This window comes from Pseudorca crassidens, chromosome 19 (assembly GCF_039906515.1).
Source record: "Pseudorca crassidens isolate mPseCra1 chromosome 19, mPseCra1.hap1, whole genome shotgun sequence".
Taxonomy (NCBI): Eukaryota; Metazoa; Chordata; class Mammalia; order Artiodactyla; family Delphinidae; genus Pseudorca; species Pseudorca crassidens.
In genome coordinates, this window is record NC_090314.1 from 37226082 (window position 1) to 37249930 (window position 23849).

The 23849-nt window shown below is 40.4% G+C and overlaps 1 protein-coding gene across 2 annotated transcripts in view; it reads left to right on the forward strand.

The window, feature by feature from the left end:
* Positions 1–763: 763 nt before the first annotated feature.
* USP32 (ubiquitin specific peptidase 32) overlaps positions 764–23849 on the forward strand; it is a 197982-nt gene continuing 174896 nt past the window's right edge. Inside the window, exon 1 of one of the 2 annotated variants that reach the window (XM_067714913.1) lies at positions 764–984. In XM_067714913.1, the coding sequence (XP_067571014.1) occupies positions 927–984 (58 nt within the window). In that variant the 5' untranslated portion in view covers positions 764–926. The remainder of the gene's footprint in view (positions 985–23849) is intronic. The other variant, XM_067714914.1, reaches the window with a different exon arrangement.

Sequence of the window (23849 nt, forward strand, 5' to 3'; positions counted from 1 at the left end):
GTGTACACGAAGCAGGCTCAGAGCAGGAGGTGCGCCCAGGGCAGGCTGGCTGGGCGTATGTGAAAGGAAATCTAGCGTCAACTGGGATGGGGGATGGGGGATGGGGTAACGCGAAAAGGAAGATCTCAACTTTGTCACAACATTCGCTTTCCTTAAGGATCGCCCCACTAGGATAAAGAATTCTCTGGTGACATGAAATCCTTGAGAGTCTCCTTTCCTTTCACAGCTCCCTCCCAATCAAAAATGCCCTTAACGTTAGGAATGCACCGTCTGCCCGCTCCTTTCTCTCATGAACCGCACCACTAGGACCTCGGCACCCTAAGATTTCATTTCTCTTTTAAGATGCGTCTGGGCCCAGGCAAGGGCTCCGACCCCGCCCAGCGAGCGCCAGAACGTGTGGGCGGGAGGACTGCCTCGACCGCCCCGGAAGTCCCTGCCCCCCAGGCGGGCGGAGGCTCCTGGGCCTCGCGGCTTCGGATTGGCCGGAAGGTGGCGATGATGCGTTACGCGCGAGGTCTGGCTCCGCCCCTACGCCCCTGCGCGCGGCGGGGCGGGGTGGGTGGTCCCTGGCGGCCATTACCCGGAACAATCCCCGGCCATTGGGTCAGGTGACCCTCGGCGGGGCAGGCGGGAGGCGGGGGAGGGAAGAGGGCGTGAGGAGGGAAGGAAAGGGAGGGGAGGAGAGAGGAGAAGGGCGGAGTAAGAGGGAGGGGAAGGGGGCGGGGTGGGAGCGGGTCACGTGATTCGGCATGGAGGCGGTGGCGGCGGCCGGGAGGAGCCGCCGGGGCAGAAGCCGCACTTGTTAGTGTGGGGGAGGAGGAGGCCGGGGGACGCCAACACCGTCTGCCCGGGACGCCGAGGAGAAGGCGGGAGGGGGGTGGGGGCGAGATCGGGCTCCGACCCCCAGCCGAGGGAATGAGGGGAGCATGGGCGCCAAGGAGTCACGGATCGGATTCCTCAGCTACGAGGAGGCGCTGAGGAGAGGTGAGGGGGGAGGGGTCTGGGCGAGCTGCCGGGGAGGCCGGCGACGGGCTGCCCTGAGGGTGGGTGACCGGGGAAGGGGAGGGGAGCTTGAGGGCGTGGGGCCTGAGGCGGAAGGGAAAGGAGGCCACGATGGGGATAGCGTGGGGGAGAAGGGTCGGGTGGGAGCAGTGTTTGGGGATTGGGATCGTGTGGACGGGGGCGAAGCTTTCCCAGAGAGAGGGGTGTCAGGCGCTAGCAGGGCACTGCCCTTGCTCTGTGGTGGCGTTGTTATCCTGGATGTGTCCAGGGAAGTCCCTCCTCCCACCTTTTCTTGGGTGGCACCAGCCCTTCCAGCCCCCCTCATCCTTTACTGCCATTTTCTCCTATCACTCCTTCATAAACCCTCCAGCAACATCCTAACCTCCTACCTAACAACCCCGGCTGGAAAGGGAGACGGGAGGCGCCTGCAAAGCCCTCCTTTTGCGAAGTAGAAGCCCCTTCAAGCCCCTTCCAATTGTAGTGTCTCTCCCTTTTCCAAGGGCTTTTGGCAGTCTCTTGGGGGCTGTCACCATCCCCTGCCTGCCACCCCCTCACCCTTTGAGCAGCTGACTTTGATAAGAACGACCTGAAATTGAGTTGTGTTTGAGGTGAGATGAGACTGGACAGCTGGTGTTGCCAGAAGACCTTGTCTTCGGTTTCATCGCCTCAAACATTGGTCAGAGCCTTTCATTGCACTTGATCCCCAGTTCTCATCCCCTCCTTCCCCATAAAATGGCATTCGGAAATCCAGCATTCTGATATTGTGTTATAGCTCCCTTTAGAGACCGGCCTTGCTGTCAATCCTAGCCTGCTGCTTATTGGCTCTGTAGCACTGTATGTTGTCAACCACCTCCAACCCCCTATCACTTACTCTGATACCGCTGTCCGTGATCACTAAGGCACACGCTAACTCGAAGTGTCAATTGCACGGTTTATGGCCAGAATGTGACTTAATTTTTCATGACTGGGATTTCTGTGTGTGTGTGTGTGTGTGTGTGTGTGTGTGTGTGTGTGTGCGCGCGCGCGCGCTTGTATTTATTTCTTTTCTACATTTAATGGATTTTCTTGGTAAGAAGTGAAAAACATTAAGCAGCTTAGGTGCTAGGCATTATTGGTAACAGGTTTCTAAGTCAAGAAACCAGCCGTGCTCCAGGTGATGGTTTTAGTAGCTAAAGATATAAAATAAAAAATCTAGATTACAAGACAGGCATTCAAAATGAGAATTTAATAGTGAACTCTTGTTCATGTGTAGGAAGGAAAGGGGTAAGTTCAGTGGGCCATCACCTGAAAATAGATACAGAATTTTGATATATTCTTGTGGACTGACCAGAATAACAAAAATATGCTTTTTAGGTCTTTTTTTTTTTTTTCCATGTGGAACAGAATGCTGATTGTTCTTAGGGACAATCTCACTTGAACTTTTTTCCTTTCTTCAATATGAGAAATATTCCAAATTCTTGATGTGTTTCCAGCTCTAGAAGGCTAGTCATTTCTGGGATGCTGTTGAACCTGACAGGTCTGGCCTCAATTAGACAATGGCTTACATGGCATGAAAGAGGACATCAGTCAAACTGATTTCAGCTTCAAGGTTTAGAAGTGTTTAGCTTCTTAAGTTTGAGGGTGTTTTAGCTGGCATTAAGGAATTCTGAAATTAAACTTTTATCCAACTCTAGCCTGCCTACTTTCATATAAAACTAATATTCTACCTTTGTAAATATAAACGAAATTAATAGTTGGTGTATTTTAAAGTGATTTGACCGAAGGTATTTGTTCAATTTGTTAGGAAGTGTCTGCTTGTTGAATTTTAAAGCATATATTTGAAGAGGTAGCAAAATATTTGTTAAAACCTTATTTAACTGTTGTTTGAATGAATTTGTTTTATCATTTTTGCTGCAGAGGAAAACTAAGGCAAGAAAGAGAAGCAAATTGATAACATAGCATTTCTAAATGTAAACCAGCAGCTTTTTCTTTTATAAAGTGGGTAGTTCTTTTGAATATGATACTGTTTACGCTAGTAAATGTCAGATTTTGATATAGAATTTTTTTTAGTAAGGTTATAGAAGGAATTAATAAAGCTTTTGATAGAGCTAGAAAATAGTTTGAGAACTTTTTTGGGGCATGTGAATAATGTAAATAGGTACTGGACCTTCCATCCTTAGTCTTAGCTGCTTGCTTATATTGTATAAGGTGAATGGGAAGGAGCAAAGGATTGGACAAATACACATTGTGTGTTATATGAATCATTGTACAAGTAAAAAGCAAGCTTGATAAACTACTGAAATACCTACTTGCTTGGAATACCTACTTAAAAGTACTGAAGTATACCTACTTAAATACCTGCTTAAGAAATACCTACTTAAAAGTACTTAAAAGTACTTAAAAATACTGAAATACCTACTTAAAAGTACTGAGCACTAAATAATGCCTAACCACAATTAGACAGTATTAAAAAAATATCAAGTACTTATTGCCACCTACAAATATGGAGTTACAAGCAGTTTATCTTGCAAAATGGGGCCTTGGAAATGGAGTGTTATGTGACAGGTAACTCCTACTGAAAGGGCAGGCTAGTGACTTCTCATTTACATTTCAGAAGCTCTAGAAATTAGAAAGATTGGTTTTGCATACTATTTTAGCTACACTGTATATCAGTTTAATAAAAATAATTTCCTTAAAATATACCTTAACTTTTTTTTTTTTCTTTAAGGGAGATGTATTAGTGGTAGCTTTTACTTTTGGCTTGTATCTATCTTTCTTAAATAGAACACAAGCTTTCCTTTGAAGGCTTGACTCTGGTTCAATTGCATGTATTTTCTAAAGTACAGTATTACTGTACTTTATGGATAGTGAGAATTTTAGCATCTAAGTTCTTCATCTCTTTACTTCATTTCCTTATTGCATCTTAAGTTTGTGGCTGTGTATTTCTAAAAATGTATTCTAAGTGCTTGGAACATAGCAATAAAAAAACATTGAATGAAAGGAATTGCAGTTTAGAGCATTTCAGAACTCTCAAGAAACCTTAAAAAATCTTCTCCAGTTCTTTAATTCTTTCTTCCTGCTCCTCTCTTCCTTCCTTGCATCATTCTGGAAACAGAATTATAAGGCTTTTTTTTTTAAATTAAGAATTAGCTGAATTAAAATTGTCCTTAGCTTTTAAATTGTAGTAATAAAATACAGTAGGTAAATTTCTTCTAATCCCTTTCTTTAAGTAGAATTTGGCACTTGTATTAGACTAAGCAGCTGGCTGATGTCAAAAAGTTATGTTGTGGATTCACTTTTTCAAGTGTCTGTTTGCTCATACATTCAGCAAATTTTTACTGAGCTGTCTATGACTTAGACACTGAAGAAACAGAGATGACTAAGACCCCTCTCCTATAGCCTGGGTCGATGATCTCCACTGAAGTGTACAGTATATATTGTAAGGTGTGTGTAGGACTGTCCATGGCAAGTGGGAATAAAATATTAGAACTTCTATGTTAAGATTCTTTTTTTGTGTTTTTTTGATTAATGGGCATAATATTTTCAAAATGTAGTATATATGTATTTAATTTATAAATGATTAACATGCAGTATATTAAGTGCTCCAGTGCTATAGAAGGGAGTACTGTAGGAATGCGGAGTGTGTGTGGGAGTATTTGGTGATCTGGAAGTGCCCTATCACCATACTTATTTCATAGTATGTGCTCAATTAATTGTTTATTAAAGAATTTAATTTCCTAGTCACTTAAAGGTTGTTGTGTTTGCTAGTGGAATAATTAGGCATGTAATAGTTGAGGATTTCAGAACTTTTCATTTTGCTTATCCACCAACCCTAACATGCTCTAAAACATTGACTCCCCAACCAAGATTTTATTCTCCATGTTTTGTAGTATTAATATTAAAATTTCATTAGTATTATACTACCTATGATGTGATGTTAGCTGGTTTAGTATAAAATATCATTGTATAAATGGAAATTGAATTTCACAGTTGGTACCTTCTGGGATGCACTATTCTCTTTTATTAAAGCACTGATTTGCCTTCATCTAAATTTGCTAAATTTACGAGTGAACACTCTAGCATTAGTGTGGAATGGTAGGTTTGGGTCAAGCCTTTTTCAAGTATGCCTCGCCAGCTGTTATTATATGTAAAGGAGGAAAACAGGGCAATTTTAAATTAGTCTGCTTATATGTAGTCACCTAAGTAGTTACAAAGGTTCTATTCTTCATAATCTCCAGTTTGACACTCCATATGAAGTGTCAGTGACAAAGAAGAGATAAATACACCAATGAACCCTGGATATGGGGGGGAATGAGCAGAATGAGGTGACATCACTTGATGGTTAATGGCCTCCCCATTTACCAAACTGGACAGCTGTTGTTTGTTGTTCATTGTTTGTCTTTGTGCTTGGTTAGTGAGACTTCACAGTGACAGCATTCAGGGTTGCCTTCCAGAAAGATGTCTAAGTCACTTAGACTTGGGAATGTGGTGACCAACCAATAGCCAGGTGTTTTCTCAGGAGACAGGGAAGAATTTTGGCACTTGATTTTATGATAGGTCCCAGGAAAAGTTAGGGAAATGATTATTATTGTTGCTGTAGCTATAGAAAATCTGTTTTTGGAGCACTAGAGATTAATGCTGAGAGTTTAGAAGCTCCAATGTTAAACAGCTGCAGAGGTGAAGAGGTTTTTATTTATAAATTAAAAGTTGGTGGTTTGATAGTAGTACTGAGAAGGCTAAGATGGGACTGACAGTTGTTTTTTTTTAAAATATCTTTAAACTTTTAAAAAATTATTAAAAAATTTTTATTTTTTATTGGAGTATAGTTGATTTACAATGTGTTAGTTTCGGGTGTACAGCAAAGTGATTCAGTTATACATATACATATATCTGTTCTTTTTCAGATTCTTTTCCCATTAAGGTTATTACAGAATATTGAGTAGAGTTCCCTGTGCTATACAATAGGTCCTTGTTGATGACAGTTCTTTCCATACTGTTTCCAGAAAGCATTGCTTCTCTTTTCAGGGCTTGTTTATGCTTCTGCTTTTACCTTTTGGGCTTCATGATATTTATGTTTAAATTGAGCCACCCACTCAGCCTCTTTCCTTTCTTCTAATAATAAAGAGCTCTTGGAGGTCAGAGGTGGATAGTTAATTACTGACCCAAAAGCCTGATAAAACTAGCTTTATGGTATTTACTGTTATAGTCAAAGACCTGTCTGTTAGAAGACCCATCTGTTCAAAGATAAAGGCTTTCCCTTGTCACCCCTTTTCATTAGGGATTTAATATTAACATAAGGCTCTTTTTACTTTAGAGGAATCCCAAGTTCATCACTATCTTGTGAACAAGGTTCAGGAAAATTGATGGTTGTTGGAGTCCTTGATACTGGACTGCATTAAGAGCAAATCTATGCTAAAATGAGGTTTTACTATACTATCTTTGCTAAAATGAAGTTCTCCTCTTTCATTTCTGTAAAGTTAGAATGTCTTAGCATCTTACCCCTTGCAGAAAAAACTTTCAAGGTTTGCTGTGGTGTCTTGCCTTTTCCTAATGACTTGTAAAAGAGTTTATAGAGATTGCATCGTGAAAAGGCCCTTCTATCAAGGTAGGCCTCTCCTAGTCTTTCCCGTGACAGTAAATGGCACCACTATTCCAACACAGTGGGTAAAGCCAAAAATCTATAGACATCCTTAGTTCCTCTCTTTCACTATCTGACCTAACCTCTTATCCCCAGTTTGAGTCTGTTGCCTAGTCATGTAGTTTGGTATCCAGTCCAGTCTGTTGACTTCTCATCTTCACTGCTACTACTCTAGTCCCAGCTGCCATCATCTCTTGCTAAGATACCATGCAGTGGTTTCCCAGTTTCACACAGCGGCCAGTGTAATCTTAAAATTCAAATCAGATCCTGTCATTCCTTTCTTCTCGGGCTGTTTTCCTCTCAGTCGGGAAAGGCTGTTTACAAATTTTCACATATCTGGCTCATTCTTCGTACCTGAAGTCCTAACTCTGGTTGCCTCAGCTTGGCCTTTTCTTATCATCTTATATGAAGTGGTCTTCTGTCAGTATTGCACTATTCTGTATAGTTCATAATTTGTGATTATCATGTTTATCATCAGTCATGATGCTGAATCCCCAGTGCCAAGATAGGTTCAGTGCCTGGTGTATTTTGTGCTCAGCAAATATTGCATGACTGGGTGAATATACAAATGATGGAGAGAAGATTTGGAGAACTGCATAATGTTTGTGAGGTTGGGGGGTAAAGAGTGGAGTATTGACAGGGATTGAGTATACTGAGCAATCCATCTCAGAATTTCTTTTCCTTTCATCAGCTTTAAAAATCTTTGAAAAAAATTGCTAAAGGTTTTGAATCATAGTTAAGAACCTGGGAGCCTTAAAAGTAATATGTAATTTTGTGTGTTTAGTTCAGATATTTAAGTTCATACCTAATAATGTAAAGTCCTGAGTAGTCATTGAGAGACTAGTATGGAGGTAAGTATTATGTTTATGAACTCTTAAGAATGTCTTTCAGTAATATATAATATTTAATAATTTTGCTCATGAAGTGATTTTTTTGAAGCGATTTATTTTTTTTATTTTTTAAAAAATTAAAAAATTTATTTTATTTATTTTTGGCTGCATTGGGTCTTTTTGCTGCACGTGGGCTTTCTCTAGTTGCGACGAGCGGGGGCTCTTCTTCGTTGCTGTGCGTGGGCTTCTCATTGTCGTGGCTTCTCTTGTTGAGGAGCACGGGCTCTAGACACGCGGGCTTCAGTGGTTATGGCACGCAGGCTCAGTAGTTGTGTCTCACAGGCTCTAGGTTGAGGGCTCAGCAGTTGTGGTTCAGGGGCTTAGTTGCTCAGGGGCTTAGTTGCTCCGCGACATGTGCGATCTTCCCAGGCCAGGGATCGAAACTGTGTCGCCTGCATTGGCAGGTGGATTCTCAACCACTGCGCCACCAGGGAAGTCCCTACTCCATATGTTAATATACATCAGGTGTTCACTCAGTTCACCATATTAGAAAAAACTTTTCCTGGAACTTTCTGGCCTGCTCCAATCTGTACCTTTTGCCTTTGTGCTTAAAGCATGGCTGCCATCCTGGGATCTTCCTCACCATTATTCTGGGGATTTCCTTCGCTGTCCTGTGTTGGATCCTGTTGTCTGTATTCTTTGTTTCCTCTTTCTTGATTTACTCTTCCATTTTGGTGGGACACCACTGCGCAGCTTGCGGGATCTTGGTTCCCTGACCAGGGATCGAACCCGCCCTCCGGGCAGTGGACAGGGATCGAACCTGTGCCCCCTGCAGTGGAAGCACAGAGTCTTAACCACTGGACCATCAGGGAAGTCCCCAGTCTGGTGCTTTTTTAAAAATAATTCTTATATCTCTACTTTTTAATTTCCGAGAGGCCTTCTATGTTTTTACCAACTAATTATTTTGAAGTTCCTTTTTAATAATCCTTATACTTAATCTTCAGTCATGTGGATCTTAATTTAAGGCTCAGGGCAGATTCACTGCAGTGTTCACTTAGAGACTGGGGTAGGAGGAAGACATTGCCCCAGAATACAGTTTTCAGGATCATATACCACTAGGGTATAAAACTCCATGAGGGTGGGGGCGTGTCTTACTCACTGCTGTATTCCTAGCACTTGCACAGTGCCTGTCACACATTAGCTAATCAATACATATTTGTTGAATGAGTGAATTACATATCAAAGCAATCTTTTCTAAAAACCAGATTGAATTTTTAGAGGAAAATTGGTTCGGATATGTGTGTGTGCTCATGTGTGTATGCCCAGAGGCTTAAAACTCATGTTTTCTTATCTATAGTATATATGTATTTAAATGCATCTTTTGCTTTTAAAAAGTTAGTTGTATTAGGCATGTTATTATGTCATTTTTGGCTCTGCTTTAAAGTTGGTTTTGGAATCTGTTGGTGAGTAGCTGTGGTAGGAAGCTGTGGTGGGTTTGGAACAGTTGTTTGATTAATAAATTTGGTTTAGAGATTCTTTAGTTTATGTAAGCATCTATAAATGAAATCCTTCACTGTATAGAATTTTATAGATCAGAAGTTATTCATTTTGTCAGAGATGCTGACTTGAGAATACTTCTTTACAGCTGATTATGGAGGGACAAATTGCTTATTCTTTGTAGGCTTAGAGGTGTAGTAAGGAGCAATTACCTAATGGTGGAAACATTTTATATTGTCACATCGCTGGTACCATGGAGATTCAAATTGAAGTTGACAGATGATTGCCAAGCAAATATATTTATTTTTTAAAATTTTTATTTATAGCTGTGTTGGGTCTTCGTTGCTGCGCGTGGGCCCTCTCTAGTTGTGGCGAGTGGGGGCTAGTGTGCGGGCTTCTCATTGCGCTGGCCTCTCCCGTTGCGGAGCACGGGCTCTAGGTGCATGGACCTCAGTAGTTGTGGCTCTTAGGCTTCAGAGTGCAGGCTCAGTAGTTGTGGCGCACGGGCTTAGTTGCGCCGCGGCATGTGGGATCTTCCAGGACCAGTGCTCGAACCCGTGTCCCCTGCATTGGCAGGCAGATTTCTAACCACTGCACCACCCAGGGAAGTCCCAAGCAAATATATTTAAATAATAAAGGAAAATAGGACATCAACTGAATGAACACTTGGCAATGAATAACATCTCATAGAAAAATGTTCCATTTTGAGTGGAGCATGTTTCTTATATTATTTAAGTAGAGTCCAAAACTAAATGCAACTTCGGGCCCAAGCCAGAAACCTAGTCATCAGTTGAGACTCTTTCTTTCCTCTGTTCACATTTAATCAGTCACAGTGTCCTTTTGGTGCTACCTTCTTATTATCTTCTGTTTTTTCTCCACCTTTAAAGTTATTGCTTTAGAAAAGGGCTTCATCTGTCCCCTGGACTATTAGTCTCGTACCCCTCCAATCCATTATACATCTGGAATAGTCTTTCTGAAATGTATATCTGGTCATTTTACTCAAGTGCCTTTCAGTGGAAGGTACACATGGTTTGAAGTCAGTCTTTTTAGCATGGCAAGCCCTGGTAGCTTCTGTGATTTGGTCCTTGTCTGAATACTCTGTGCCTTTGAAAATGCTGCTTCCTAGATCTGGGAATGCCTCCCTTCATTACTTACATACAACAAAATCTCACTGTACAGCTTGATGAAATTTTAGGTATGTACCCAAGTAACCACCATGCAAAACCAAGATAAAGAACATTCCCACTGCCCCAGTAGGTTCCCTCCTAACCTCTCCCAGTTGATACTGCCCTTCAGAGGTAACCATTGTTTTGACTTCTATCACTGTAGATTAGTTTTGCTTATTTTTGAGTCTCGTATGAATAGAATCATGCAATATTTACTTTTTTGTGCACAGTGAACTCATTAAAAAAAATTGAGTGTGAACTCATTTTTAAGACCAAATTTTAAGCCTTTTCTCTATGAAGTAAATTCTTGAGACGATTACTAGTATCTTGAATTAGCGTCAATGTATTATTTTCATTTCTAGAAGCTGACATAGAGGCTGGCATGAAGTACATGCTCATCAATGAATTTACATGCATCTTTCTCCCTGAACTATCTGCCTTACTAGATCCTCATCCATCAAAACTAAACGCAGGCATCAAGTCCTTTTAGAAGCCTTCCCTGATATTGCTCCTACTTTCTCTCCTGCTGTAATATACTTTTATTATAGTAGTTATTCTGCTGCATTATAGCTGCTGGTTTAATTGGCTGTCTCCTCTACTTTATGTTGAGTTCTGAAATCCTTCAGAATGAGAGCTCTGGGGTCTAGAAGGTGCCTGGTAGGGCTTATTAAAATGTTGACTGAATGAATGGGACAACTTAGTGCCTTTTGAATAAAGGAGAAAGCTCACAGAATAAAGCTAGTAGTAATAATCTGGTAAATTGTATTTTTACAGGATAAATTATGGTTGTTTCATGACATTTATGCAACTATTTAAATGTTCCAGGAATATAAACATTTAAAATTGGGTTAAAAACTGGCCTAAACTAAAATTACATGAATCCACAAAGCACTCTGTAGAAGATACGAAGGAAAACAGAAACATGACCTTATATGCAAGGAGTAGTAGATTTCTTTTAAAAATATTTATTTAATTTATTCGGTTGCGCCAGGTCTTAGTTGTGGCAGGTGGCTCATTCGTTGCGGCTTGCGGGCTCCTTGGTTGTGGTTCGCTGGTTCCTTAGTGGGGGCTCGTGGGCTCCTTAGTTGTGGCATGCGAACTTTTTTTTTTTAATTTTTAGTTTTCTAAAAAATCTTTATTGGAGTATAATTGCTTTACAATGGTGTGTTAGTTTCTGCTTCATAACAAAGTGAATCAGCTATATATATATATATATACATATATCCCCATATCTCCTCCCTCTTGCATCTCCCTCCCACCCTCCCTATCCCACCCCTCTAGGTGGTCACAAAGCACCGAGCTGATCTCCCTGTGCTATGCGGCTGGTTCCCAAGAGCTATCTATTTTACATTTGGTAGTGTATATACGTCCATGCCACTCTCTCACTTCATCCCAGCTTACCCTTGCCCCTCCCTGTGTCCTCAAGTCCATTCTCTACATCTGTGTCTTTATTCCTGTCCCGATCCTAGGTTCATCAGAACCTTTTTGTTTGTTTGTTTTTTAGGTTTCATATATATGTGTTGGCATATGGTATTTGTTTTTCTCTTTCTGACTTACTTCACTCTGTATGACAGACTCTAGGTCCATCCACCTCACTACAAATAACTCAATTTCATTTCTTTATGGTTGAGTAATATTCCATTGTATATATATGTGCCACATCTTCTTTATCCATTCATCTGTCGATGGACACTTAGGTTGCTTCCCTGTCCTGGCTGTTGTAAATAGAGCTGCAATGAACATTGTGGTCCATGTCTCTTTCTGAATTATGGTTTTCTCAGGGTATATGCCCAGCAGTGGGATTGCTGGGTAATATGGTAGTTCTATTTTTAGTTTTTTAAGGAACCTCCATACTGTTTTCCATAGTGGCTATATCAATTTACATTCCCACCAACAGTGCAAGAGGGTTCTCTTTTCTCCACACCCTCTCCAGCATTTATTGTTTGTAGATTTTTTGATGATGGCCATTCTGACCGGTGTGAGATGATATCTCATTGTAGTTTTGATTTGCATTTCTCTAATAATTAATGATGTTGAGCATTCTTTCATGTGTTTGTTGGCAATTTGTATATCTTCTTTGGAGAAATGTCTATTTAGGTCTTCTGCCCATTTTTGGAATGGGTTGTTTCTTTTTTTGATATTGAGCTGCATGAATTGCTTGTATGTTTTGGAGATTAATCCTTTGTCACTTGCTTAATTTGCAAATATTTTCTCCCATTCTGAGGGTTGTCTTTCGTCTTGTTTATGGTTTCCTTGTTTATTTTTGTTTTTATTTCCATTTCTCTAGGAGGTGGGTCAAAAAGGATCTTGCTGTGATTTATGTCATAGAGTGTTCTACCTATGTTTTCCTCTAAAAGCTTTATAGTGTCTGGCCTAACATTTAGGTCTTTAATCCATTTTGAGTTTATTTTTGTGTACGGTGTTAGGGAGTGTTCTAATTTCATTCTTTTACATGTAGTGTCCAGTTTTCCCAGCACTACTTATTGAAGAGGCTGTCTTTTCTCCATTGTATATTCTTGCCTCCTTTATCAAAAATAAGGTGACCATATGTGTGTGGGTTTATCTCAGGGCTTTCTATCCTGTTCCATTGATCTATATTTCTGATTTTGTTCCAGTACCATACTGTCTTGATTACTGTAGCTTTGTAGTATAGTCAGGAGTCTGGGAGCCTGATTCCTCCAGCTCCGTTTTTCTTTCTCAAGATTGCTTTGGCTCTTCGGAATCTTTTGTGTTTCCATACAAATTGTGAAATTTTTTGTTGTAGTTCTGTAATAAATGCCATTGGTAGTTTGATAGGGATTGCATTGAATCTGTAGATTACTTTGGGTAGTAGAGTCATTTTCACAATGTTGATTCTTCCAATCCAAGAACATGGTATATCTCTCCATCTGTTTGTATTATCTTTAATTTCTTTCATCAGTGTCTTATAGTTTTCTGCATACAGGTCTTTTGTCTCCTTAGGTAGGTTTATTCCTAGGTATTTTATTCTTTTTGTTGCAATGGTAAATGGGAGTGTTTTCTTAATTTCTCTTTCAGATTTTTCATCATTATAGCAATGCAAGAGATTTCTGTGCATTAATTTTGTATCCTGCTACTTTACCAAATTCGTTGATTAGCTGTAGTAGTTTTCTGGTAGCATCTTTAGGATTCTCTATGTATATTATCATGTCATCTGCAAACAGTGACAGCTTTACTTCTTCTTTTCTGATGTGGATTCCTTTCATTTCTTTTTCTTTTCTGATTGCTGTGGCTAAAATTTCCAACTATGTTGAATAATAGTGGTGAGAGTGGACAACCTTGTCTTGTTCCTGATCTTAGTGGAAATGTTTTCAGTTTTTCACCATTGAGGATGATGTTGGCTGTGGGTTTGTCATATATGGCCTTTATTATGCTGAGGTAGGTTCCCTCTATGCCTACTTTCTGGAGGGTTTTTATCATAAATGGGTGTTGAATTTTGTCGAAAGCTTTTTCTGCATCTATTGATATGATCGTATGGTTTTTCTCCTTCAGTTTGTTAATATGGTGTATCACATTGATTGATTTGCGTATATTGAAGAATCCTTGCATTCCTGGGATAAACCCCGCTTGATCATGGTGTATGATCCTTTTAATGTGCTGTTGGGTTCTGTTTGCTAATATTTTGTTGAGGATTTTTGCATTTATGTTCATCAGTGATATTGGCCTTTAGTTTTCTTTCTTTGTGACATCTTTGTCTGGTTTTGGTATCAGGGTGACGGTGGCCTTGTAGAATGAGTTTGGGAGTGTTCCTCCCTCTGCTATATTTTGGAAGAGTTTGAGAAGGATAGGTGTTGGCTCTTCTCTACATATTTGATAGAAATCACCTGTGAAGCCGTCTGGTCCTGGACTTCTGTTTGTTAAAAGATTTAAAATCACAGTTTCTATTTCATTACTTGTGATTGGTCTGTTCATATTTTCTGTTTCTTCCTGGTTCAGTCTTGGCAGGTTGTGCATTTCTAAGAATTTGTCCATTTCTTCCAGGTTGTCCATTTTATTGGCATAGAGTTGCTTGTAGTAATCTCTCATGATCCTTTGTATTTCTGCATTGTCAGTTGTTACTTCTCCTTTTCCATTTCTAATTCTATTGATTTGAGTCTTCTCCCTTTTTTTCTTGTTGTGTCTGGCTAATGGTTTATCAATTTTTGTTTATCTTCTCAAAGATTCAGCTTTTAGTTTTTTTGATCTTTGCTATTGTTTCCTCATTCCTTTTTCATTTATTTCTGATCTGATCTTTATGATTTCTTTCCTTCTGCTAACTTTGGGGTTTTTTTGTTCTTCTTTCTCTAATTGCATTAGGTGTAAGGTTAGGTTTTTTATTTGAGTTGTTTCTTGTTTCTTGAGGTAGGATTGTATTGCTATAAACTTCCCTCTTAGAACTGCTTTTGCTGCATCCCATATGTTTTGGGTCGTCGTGTTTCATTGTCATTTGTTTCTAGGTGTATTTTGATTTCCTGTTTGATTTCTTCAGTGGTGTTTTGGTTATTTAGTAGTGTATTGTTTAGCCTCCATGTGTTGGTATTTTTTTACAGATTTTTTTCCTGTAATTGATATCTAGTCTCATAGCGTTGTGGTCACAAAAGATACTTGATACGATTTCAATTTTCTTAAATTTACCAAGGCTTGATTTGTGACCCAAGATATGATCTGTCCTGGAGAATGTTCCATAAGCACTTGAGAAGAAAGTGTGTTCTGGGTTTTTTTGGATGGAATGTCCTATAAATATCAATTAAGTCCATCTTGTTTAATGTATCATTTAAAGCTTGTGTTTCCTTATTTATTTTAATTTTGGATGATCTGTCCATTGGTGAAAGTGATGTGTTAAAGTCCCCTACTGTGATTGTGTTACTGTCGATTTCCCCTTTTATGGCTGTTAGCACTTGCCTTATGTATTGAGGTGCTCCTATGTTGGGTGCGTAAATATTTACAATTGTTATATCTTCTTCTTGGATTGATCCCTTGATCATTATGTAGCGTCCTTCTTTGTCTCTTTTAACAGTCTTTATTTTAAAGTCTATTTTGTCTGATATGAGAAGTGCTGCTCCAGCTTTCCTTTGATTTCCATTTGCATGGAATATCTCTTTCCATCCCCTCACTTTCAGTTTGTATGTGTCCCTAGGTTGAAATGGGTCTCTTGTAGGCAGCATATATATGGGTCTTGTTTTTGTATCCATTCAGCCAGTCTGTGTCTTTTGGTTGGAGCGTTTAATCCATTTATATTTAAGGTAATTGTCGACATGTATGTTCCTATTACCATTTTCTTAATTGTTTAGGGTTTGTTATTGCAGATCTTTTCCTTCTCTTGTGTTTCCTGCCTAGAGAAATTCCTTTAGCATTTGTTGTAAAGCTGCTTTGGTGGTGCTGAATTCTCTTAGCTTTTGCTTGTCTGTAAAGGTTTTAATTTCTCCAATGAATTTGAATGAGATCCTTGCTGGGTAGAGTAATCTTGGTTGTAGTTTTTTCCCTTTCATCACTTTAAATATGTCCTGCCACTCCCTTCTGGCTTGCAGAGTTTCTGCTGAAAGATCAGCTGTTAACCTTATGGGGATATATTAGTATGTTATTTGTTGTTTTTTCCTTGCTGCTTTTAATATTTTTTCTTTGTATTTAATTTTTGATAGTTTGATTAATATTTGTCTTGGCTTGTTTCTCCTTGGATTTATCCTGTATGGGACTTTCTGCACTTCCTGGACTTGATTGACTATTTCCTTTCCCATATTAGGGAAGTTTTCAGCTATAATCTCTTCAAATATTTTCTCAGTCCCTTTCTTTTTCTCTTCTTCTTCTGGGACCCATATAATTCGAATGTTGGTGCGTTTAATGTTGTCCCAGAGGTCTCTGAGACTGTGCTCAATTCTTTTCATTCTTTTTTCTTTATTCTGTTCTGCTGTAGTTATATCCAGTATTTTATCTTCCAGGTCACTTATCCATTCTTCTGCCTCAGTTATTCTGCTATTGATTCCTTCTAGAGAATTTTAATTTCATTTATTGTGTTGTTGATCATTGTTTGTTTTTTCTTTAGTTCTTCTAGGTCCTTGTTAAACATTTCTTGTGTTTTCTCCTTTCTATTTCCAAGATTTTGGATCATCTTTACTATCATTATTCTGAATTCTTTTTCAGGTAGACTGCCTATTTCCTCTTCATTTGTTTGGTCTGGTGGGTTTTAACCTTGCTCCTTCATCTGCTGTGTGTTTCTCTGTCTTCTCATTTTGCTTCACTCACTGTGTTTGGGGCCTCCTTTTCGCAGGCTGCAGGTTCATAGTTCCTGTTGTTTTTGGTGTCTGACCCCAGTGGCTAAGGTTGGTTCAGGGGGTTGTGTAGGCTTCCTGGTGGAGAGGACTAGTGCCTGTGTTCTGGTGGGTGAGGCTGGATCTTGTCTTTCTGGTGGGCAGGACTGTGTCCAGTAGTATGTTTTGGGGTGTCTGTGAACTTATTATGATTTTAGGCAGCCTCTCTGCTAATAGGTGGGGTTGTGTTCCTGTCTTGCTAGTTGTTTGGCATCGGGTGTCCAGCACAGTAGCTTGCTGGTCGTTGAGTGGAGCTGGGTCTTAGCATTGAGATGGAGATCTCTAGGAGAGCTTTCGCCATTTGATATTACATGGAGCCAGGAGCTCTCTGCTGGACCAATGTCCTGAACTCGGCTCTCCCACCTCAGAGGCACAGGCCTGACACCCGGCCGGAGCAACAAGACCCTGTCAGCCACACGGCTCAGAAGAAAAGGGAGAAAAAAAGGAAGAAAGAAAGAAAAAATAAATAAAATAAAATAAAGTTATTAAAATAAAAAATAATTTTTAAAAATAAAAAAATTAAAAAGGAAGAAAAAAAAGAAAGAAAGAAGAGAGCAACCAAACCAAAAAACAAATCCACCAGTGGTAACAAGCACTAAAACTATACTAAAAAAAACAAAAACAAACCCCAAAAAAACAGACGGACAAAACCCTAGGACAAATGGTAAAAGCAAAGCTATACAGACAGAATCACAGAAAGAAACATACACACTCACAAAAAGAGAAAAATAAAAAAATATATATCTATATATTAAAAAAAAAGGAGGAAGAGAGCAACCAAATCCATAAATCTACCAATGATAATAAACTCTAAATACTAAACTAAGATGAACATTAAGCCAGGAACAAATTAGATGCAGAAAGCAGACCCCAAGTCTACAGTTGCTCGCAAAGTCCACCGCCTCAATTTTGGGATGATTCGTTGTCTATTCAGGTATTCCACAGATGCAGGGTACATCAAGTTGATTGTGGAGATTTAATCCACTGCTCTCGAGGCTGCTGGGAGAGATTTCCCTTTCTCTTCTTTGTCCGCGGAGTTCCTGGGGTTCAGCTTTGGATTTGGCCCCGCCTCTGCGTGTAGGTTGCCTGAGGGCAACTGTTCTTCGCTGAGACAGGATGGGGTTAAAGGAGTCGCTGATTCGGGGGCTCTGGCTCACTCAGGCCATGGGGAGGGAGGGGTACAGACTGCGGGGCGAGCCTGCGGCGGCAGAGGCAGACATGACGTTGCAACAGCCTGAGGTGTGCTGTGTGTTCTCCCAGGGAAGTTGTCCGTGGATCACGGGACCCTGGCAGTGGCAGGCTGCGCGGGCTGCACAGGCTTCCCGGAGGGGAGGTGTGGATAGTGACCTGTGCTTGCACACCGGCTTCTTGGTGGTTGCAGGAGCAGCCTTAGCATTTCATGTCCGTCTCTGGGGTCTGCGCTGATAGCCGCGGTTTGCGCCCGTCTCTGGAGCTCATTTAGGCGTTGCTCTGAATCCCCTCTCTTCACTCTCCCCAAAACAATGATCTCTTGCCCCTTAGGCAGGTCCAGACTTTTTCCTGGACTCCCTCCCGGCTAGCTGTGGCGCACTATCCCCCTTCAGGCTGTGTACACGCAGCCAACTCCAGTCCTCTCCCTGGGATCTGACCTCCGAAGCCAGAGCCTCAGCTCCCAGCCCCCACCCGCCCCGGAGCGTAAGCAGACAAGCCTCTCAGGCTGGTGAGTGCTGGTCCTGGTCGGCCCGGATCCTCTGTGCGGGAATCTCTCCACTTTGCCCTCTGAACCTCTGTTGTTGAGCTCTCCTCCGTGGCTCCGAAGCTTGCCCCTCCCCTCCCGCCACCCACCATCTCCGCCAGTGAAGGGGCTTCCTAGTGTGTGGAAACTTTTCCTCCTTCACAGCTACCTCCCAGAGGTGCAGGTCCCGTCCCTATTCTTTTGTCTCTGGTTTTTCTTTTTTCCTTTGCCCTACCCAGGTACGTGGGGAATTTCTTGCCTTTTGGGAAGTCTGAGGTCTTCTGCTAGCGTTCAGTAGGTGTTCTGTAGGGGTTGTTCTACATGTAGATGTATTTCTGATGTATTTGTGGGGAGGAAGGTGATCTCCAGGTCTTACTCCTCCGCCATCTTGAAGGTCTCGGCCTCCGAACTCTTAGTTGCGGCATGCCTGTGGGATCTAGTTTCCTGACCAGGGATTGAATCCTGACCCACTGCATTGGGATCTCAGAGTCTTTTTGTTTGTTTGTTTTCTTAATTTATTTTTTTGGCTTCGTTGCTCTGCTAGGGCTTTCTCTAGTTGCGGCAAGTGTGGGCTACCCTTCGTTGCGGTGCGTGGGCTTCTCATTGCAGTGGCTTCTCTTGTTGTGGAGCATGGGCTCTAGGTGTGTGGGCTTCAGTAGTTGCAGCATGTGGACTCAGTAGTTGTGGCACATGGGCCCTAGAGCACGCGGGCATCAGTAGTTGTGGCGCGTGGGCTCAGTAGTTGAGGCTCACGGGCCCTAGGGCACACAAGCTTCAGTAGTTGGGCCGTGTGGGCTCAGTATGTGGCGCACAGGCTCAGTAGTTGTGGTGCATGGACTTAGTTGCTCCGCGGCTTGTGGGATCTTCCCGGACCAGGGCTCGAACCTGTGTCCCCTGCATTGGCAGGCAGATTCTTAACCACTGCACCACCAGGGAAGTCCCAGGACTAGTAGATTTCTAATTTGTGTTATAATTAGTACCTTTGATTAAGTTTGAGTGCCACTTTTTTCAGGTGAGCATTGGTTTGATTGGTTCTGAGACACGTTTCTCATAAACGGTAAATACTTACTGATATGAATAGAAAATAAGGGAAAGTCATGTCAAAAGTCCATGCAATTTTTGGAAACCTTTTTTCATATAATTTACCACACTTTGATATATACTCCTACTTAAAAAAATTTAACTTCTCTACAGTATGCATTATGTGGGCTAATTGGTTGGTACTCCTCATTTCATATTTCTGTCATTTGTCTGGGTGACATTTTCTTTGCTTTCATTTATTCTAATAATTTTATATTGTACAGAGTGTTGGACAGGCAAGATGAGGCTAGAATATGAAGGGTTTGTTCTCATTTGATTCTACCCATCTTTCTGGACTTCTAGACTTTGCCTAAATTGTACCTTCTTCTCTGGAATGTTCCTGGACTATCCAGCACTTACCACTTTTGAATTCCTGTGACTCTTAATTTGTATCCTTGTTATTTTAATATTTTTACATACATATGGTATTGTTTTATGTTTATTAATTTAATCTTCCCGCTAGATTGCAAATTTCTTGAGGAGGAATTTTTTTTTTTTTTTTTTTTTTTTTTGCTGTACGTGGACTTCTCACTGCTGTGGCCTCTCGCGCTGCGGAGCACAGGCTCCGGACGCGCAGGCTCAGCGGCCACGCCTCACGGGCCCAGCTGCTCTGCAGCACGTGGGATCCTCCCGGACCGGGGCATGAACCCGTGTCCCCTGCATCAGCAGGCGGACTGTCAACCACTGTGCCACCAGGGAAGCCCAGGAGGAATCTTTAAAAAAATAAAACATTGGGGGGTTGGGATGAATTGGGAGATCGGAATTGATATATATACACTAATATGTATAAAATAGATAATTAATGAGAACCTGCTCTATAGCACAGGGAACTCTATTTCACTCACTATATAGTAGAAACTAACACAACATTGTGAAACAACTGTACCCCAATAAAAAACAACAACAACAAAAACCCACTTTGTACTGTTTTAAGCACAGATAGATGTTCAGCATTTGTTTGGTGATCAAGAGAAGCAGATGGTTACAGTCATTGGTGTCTTTATATGATGATGTGTTGCATTTTAAAATCAGTAGTTATTTCTTATTTAGTTTTATTTTAAGATATACGGTTGGCCTTCTGTCCTCCTTGGGTTTTGCATCTGCGGATAAGGAGGGCTGACTGTATTCATTGTACTGCACCATTTAATGTAAAGGACTTGAGCATCTGTGGATTTTGGTATCCACAGGGGCTCCTGGAACTAGTCCCCCACAGATACCAAGGGACAACTGCACCTTGTAAATTTCATTTCCATGTCTTCATCTGAATGTTTAAATAACATGTGGCTCGTACCTCAAACTCCCAATTTGGAAGTTTATAGAAATGTGACTGAAGGTTACAATTATAGGTCCAAGAGAACTGCACTGCATGGCAGTTCTGTATGTGTTAGAAGAATTTATTAAAAGATAGACAATTGTAGGTTGCACTGCAATTTAGAAGACTTTTCTCATCTTATATATTTGTGTCAGTTTGAGGATTTGAAAATGCACCCAGAATGTCTACTTCTCACCAGTGCCTTTGTGATCCTGGCAGGGGTAAGCTAAGTTGAAAGGGTAGATTTTTATGTTTATCTTAGTATCCTGAGTCCTTATACCTGGAATGATAGATGTTTACATATTTCCCTATGCAAGTGGAAACACTGCAAGTGGATTTTTCAGCCTTTTAAAGTTTTCACATTTATTAAGTCCTTCACAGTTATTTCCAATAGTTAAAAAAAAAAATCTAATTTGACATTTGCACTTCTGTAAAACCCTTTCTAAAAGCTGTGTGTGTATTCCTAACAAGTAAAATAATATACTTTTCTCATACATATGAGATAGAAAGCAAAAATTATACTCAGTTATGTAATTGCAGTAGGAACATAGCCTTTTTTTTTTTTTTTTTTGCGGTACGCGGGCCTCTCACTGTCGCGACCTCTCTTGCTGCGGAGCACAAGCTACAGACGCGCAGGCTCAGTAGTTGTGGTTCACGGGCCTAGCCGCTCCACGGCATGTGGGATCTTCCTGGACCGGGGCACGAACCCATGTCCCCTGCATCGGCAGGCAGACTCTCAACTGCTGCGCCACCAGGGAAGCCTGGAACATAGCCTTTTGACCAGTATTGTATTTTCAACTGTCTTAGCATTGTTGTAAGGGACTTCTGAAATGTTTCATGTGAATTTTTGTCTCATCTTCACAGACTCAGGTATGTACATAATTTTGTTTTTTTTCTGACTTCAGTCATTTATTATTACTATGGTAAACTATACATAATATTAACTTTACTCTTTGAACCATTTAAAAATGCATAATTCACTGGCATTAAGTACATTCATAATGTTGTGCAACCATCACCAGTATCTATTTCTAGAACTTATTCATCATCCCAAACAGAAACTCTATAATTATTAAATAATAACCCCTCCTCCGCCACCCCCAGCCCCTGGTAATTACCTCTGTTCTACTTTCTGTCTCTGAATTTGCGTATTCTAGGTACCTCTAATAAGTGGAATCATGCAGTGTTTATCCTTTCATGTCTTATTTCACTTAACATAATATTTTCAGGGTTCATCCATGTTGTAGCATGTAGCAGATTTCATTCCTTTTTATGGCTGAATAATATGTATATTATTAATAATAATGAGTATACTACATTTTGTTTATCCATTCATCTGGACATTTGAATTGTTTCTACCTTTTTGTTATTGTGAATAATGCTGCTATGAACATGGGTGTACAAAGGTCTGTTTGAGTCCCTGCTTTCAGTTCTTTTGAGTATATACCTAGGAGTGGAATTTCTGGGTCATATGGTACCTCGATACTTAACAGTTTGAGGAACTGCCAATCTGTTTTCCAAAGTGGCTGCACTATTTTACACTCCCACCAGCAATGTATGAGGGTTACGGTTTTTCCACATCCTTGTCTACACTTGTTATCTGTCTTATTTTAGTCATCCTAGTGGATATGAAGTAGCATCTCCTTGTAGTTTTTTTTTTTTTTAAGATTTAATTTTATTTATTTTTGGCTGTGTTGGGTCTTCATTGCTGCACGCAGGCTTTCTCTGGCTGTGGAGAACAGGGGCTACACTTTGTTGCGGTGCATGGGCTTCTCGTTGCGGTGGCTTCTCTTGTTGCGGAGCACGGGCTCTAGGCCGTGGGCTTCAGTAGTTGTGGCATGCGGGCTCAGTAATTGTAGCACGTGGGCTCTAGAGCGCAGGCTCAGTAGTCATGGCGCACAGGCTTAGTTGCTCCATGACATGTGGGATCTTCCTGGACCAGGGCTCGAACCCATGTCCCCTGCCTTGGCAGGTAGATTCTTAACCACTGTGCCACCGGGGAAGTCCCAAATTTTCTTCATTTTAAAAAAGTTGTTCCTTTTCATAAAATTAAAAATCAGAGTATAATTGGCAAAAAAACTGAGTGATAATGAAAATGCAGTGCATATTCTGAGTTACTGCTTTTTGATTATGTATGTTGGAAGATATGAATTATCCTTTCTTTCCGAATTAGTTTAGAAGTTAAAGATTTGTTGGGAAAATTAAAAATGACAGGTCAAAATTATTATTTACTTTTTTCACTTTCCTCCTACTGTCATTTTTGTGCTTAGAATTCACATCTCAATTCTGATTGTCATGTTAGACTTACTTCTGCAGCTTTCTGTCAGATTACCTCTACCAGTGTTGATGGGATAAGGGTAATCATAACTCTGGCCTTATACATGGAATGTACTCAGCTCTACTGCATTTAAAATAGGAAAAGGAAAAACAGTATTAACCAAAGACATAATTTAGTATGTGTTATTTATACACTTTATGGGTGTGTATATATGTGTTTGGTCCTAGAATGCAAATTCTGGCATTGGGCTGTATAATTTATGGTGCATTATAGATATTTCTTTAAATGCTCAATAATACTGTTTATTTAGTACACTATAACTTAAATGATCAGAACTTTAAAAAATTTCTTTGTAAAAAACCTGTCAGGAGTAGTTTCAAGCTTCCTTCTTGTTGTATAACTTAAAATATGGAGTGGGCATCTTTTCTTTGATGAATTGTCATAGTCCTTTCTAAGTATGGGTTACTTCCAACACTTTTTCTCTTTTCAATGTTGTGAAAGTACCTCTGAGGGCTACTTAAAAGTTTTTTTTTGTTTTTTTGCCATTGCTGCTTCCTCTGGGACATCTTCATCCTTTTCAACACGACTACTTTCTTTATTTACCTTTCACTAAGTTCCTCTAAATGCATATCTAGTGTCTCTTGAAAGGTAGCAATGTCAATATTTCCATGGTCAGCTGTTTCTTCTAAAACTCCATTTATGTTCAATTTGAATTTAGCATTATCAGTTCATTTATTTTCTACATTTTAATCTTTGTTGGAGAGTTCCCTCTTTTGATTCTCCATTTTCATAAACTATAATGTGGATTTATTATGTAACTACCTTTGCTCTTCACATGAGAACTAAATAACAGATGCTGAGTGACCAGTTATGGACAGACATTTAAAGAAGTGACACTGCTGGTCACTGATCATGATGTCTATCTTTTGTTTACATAGGGATTTGTGCACTGAGGAGATAGCAGTGAAATTTGTGCTTTATGCAATTATTTATAGTTAATATAATGTAATGACTGAAATTTGAGCTGTGTTTTGGGGGGACTTGGGTTATT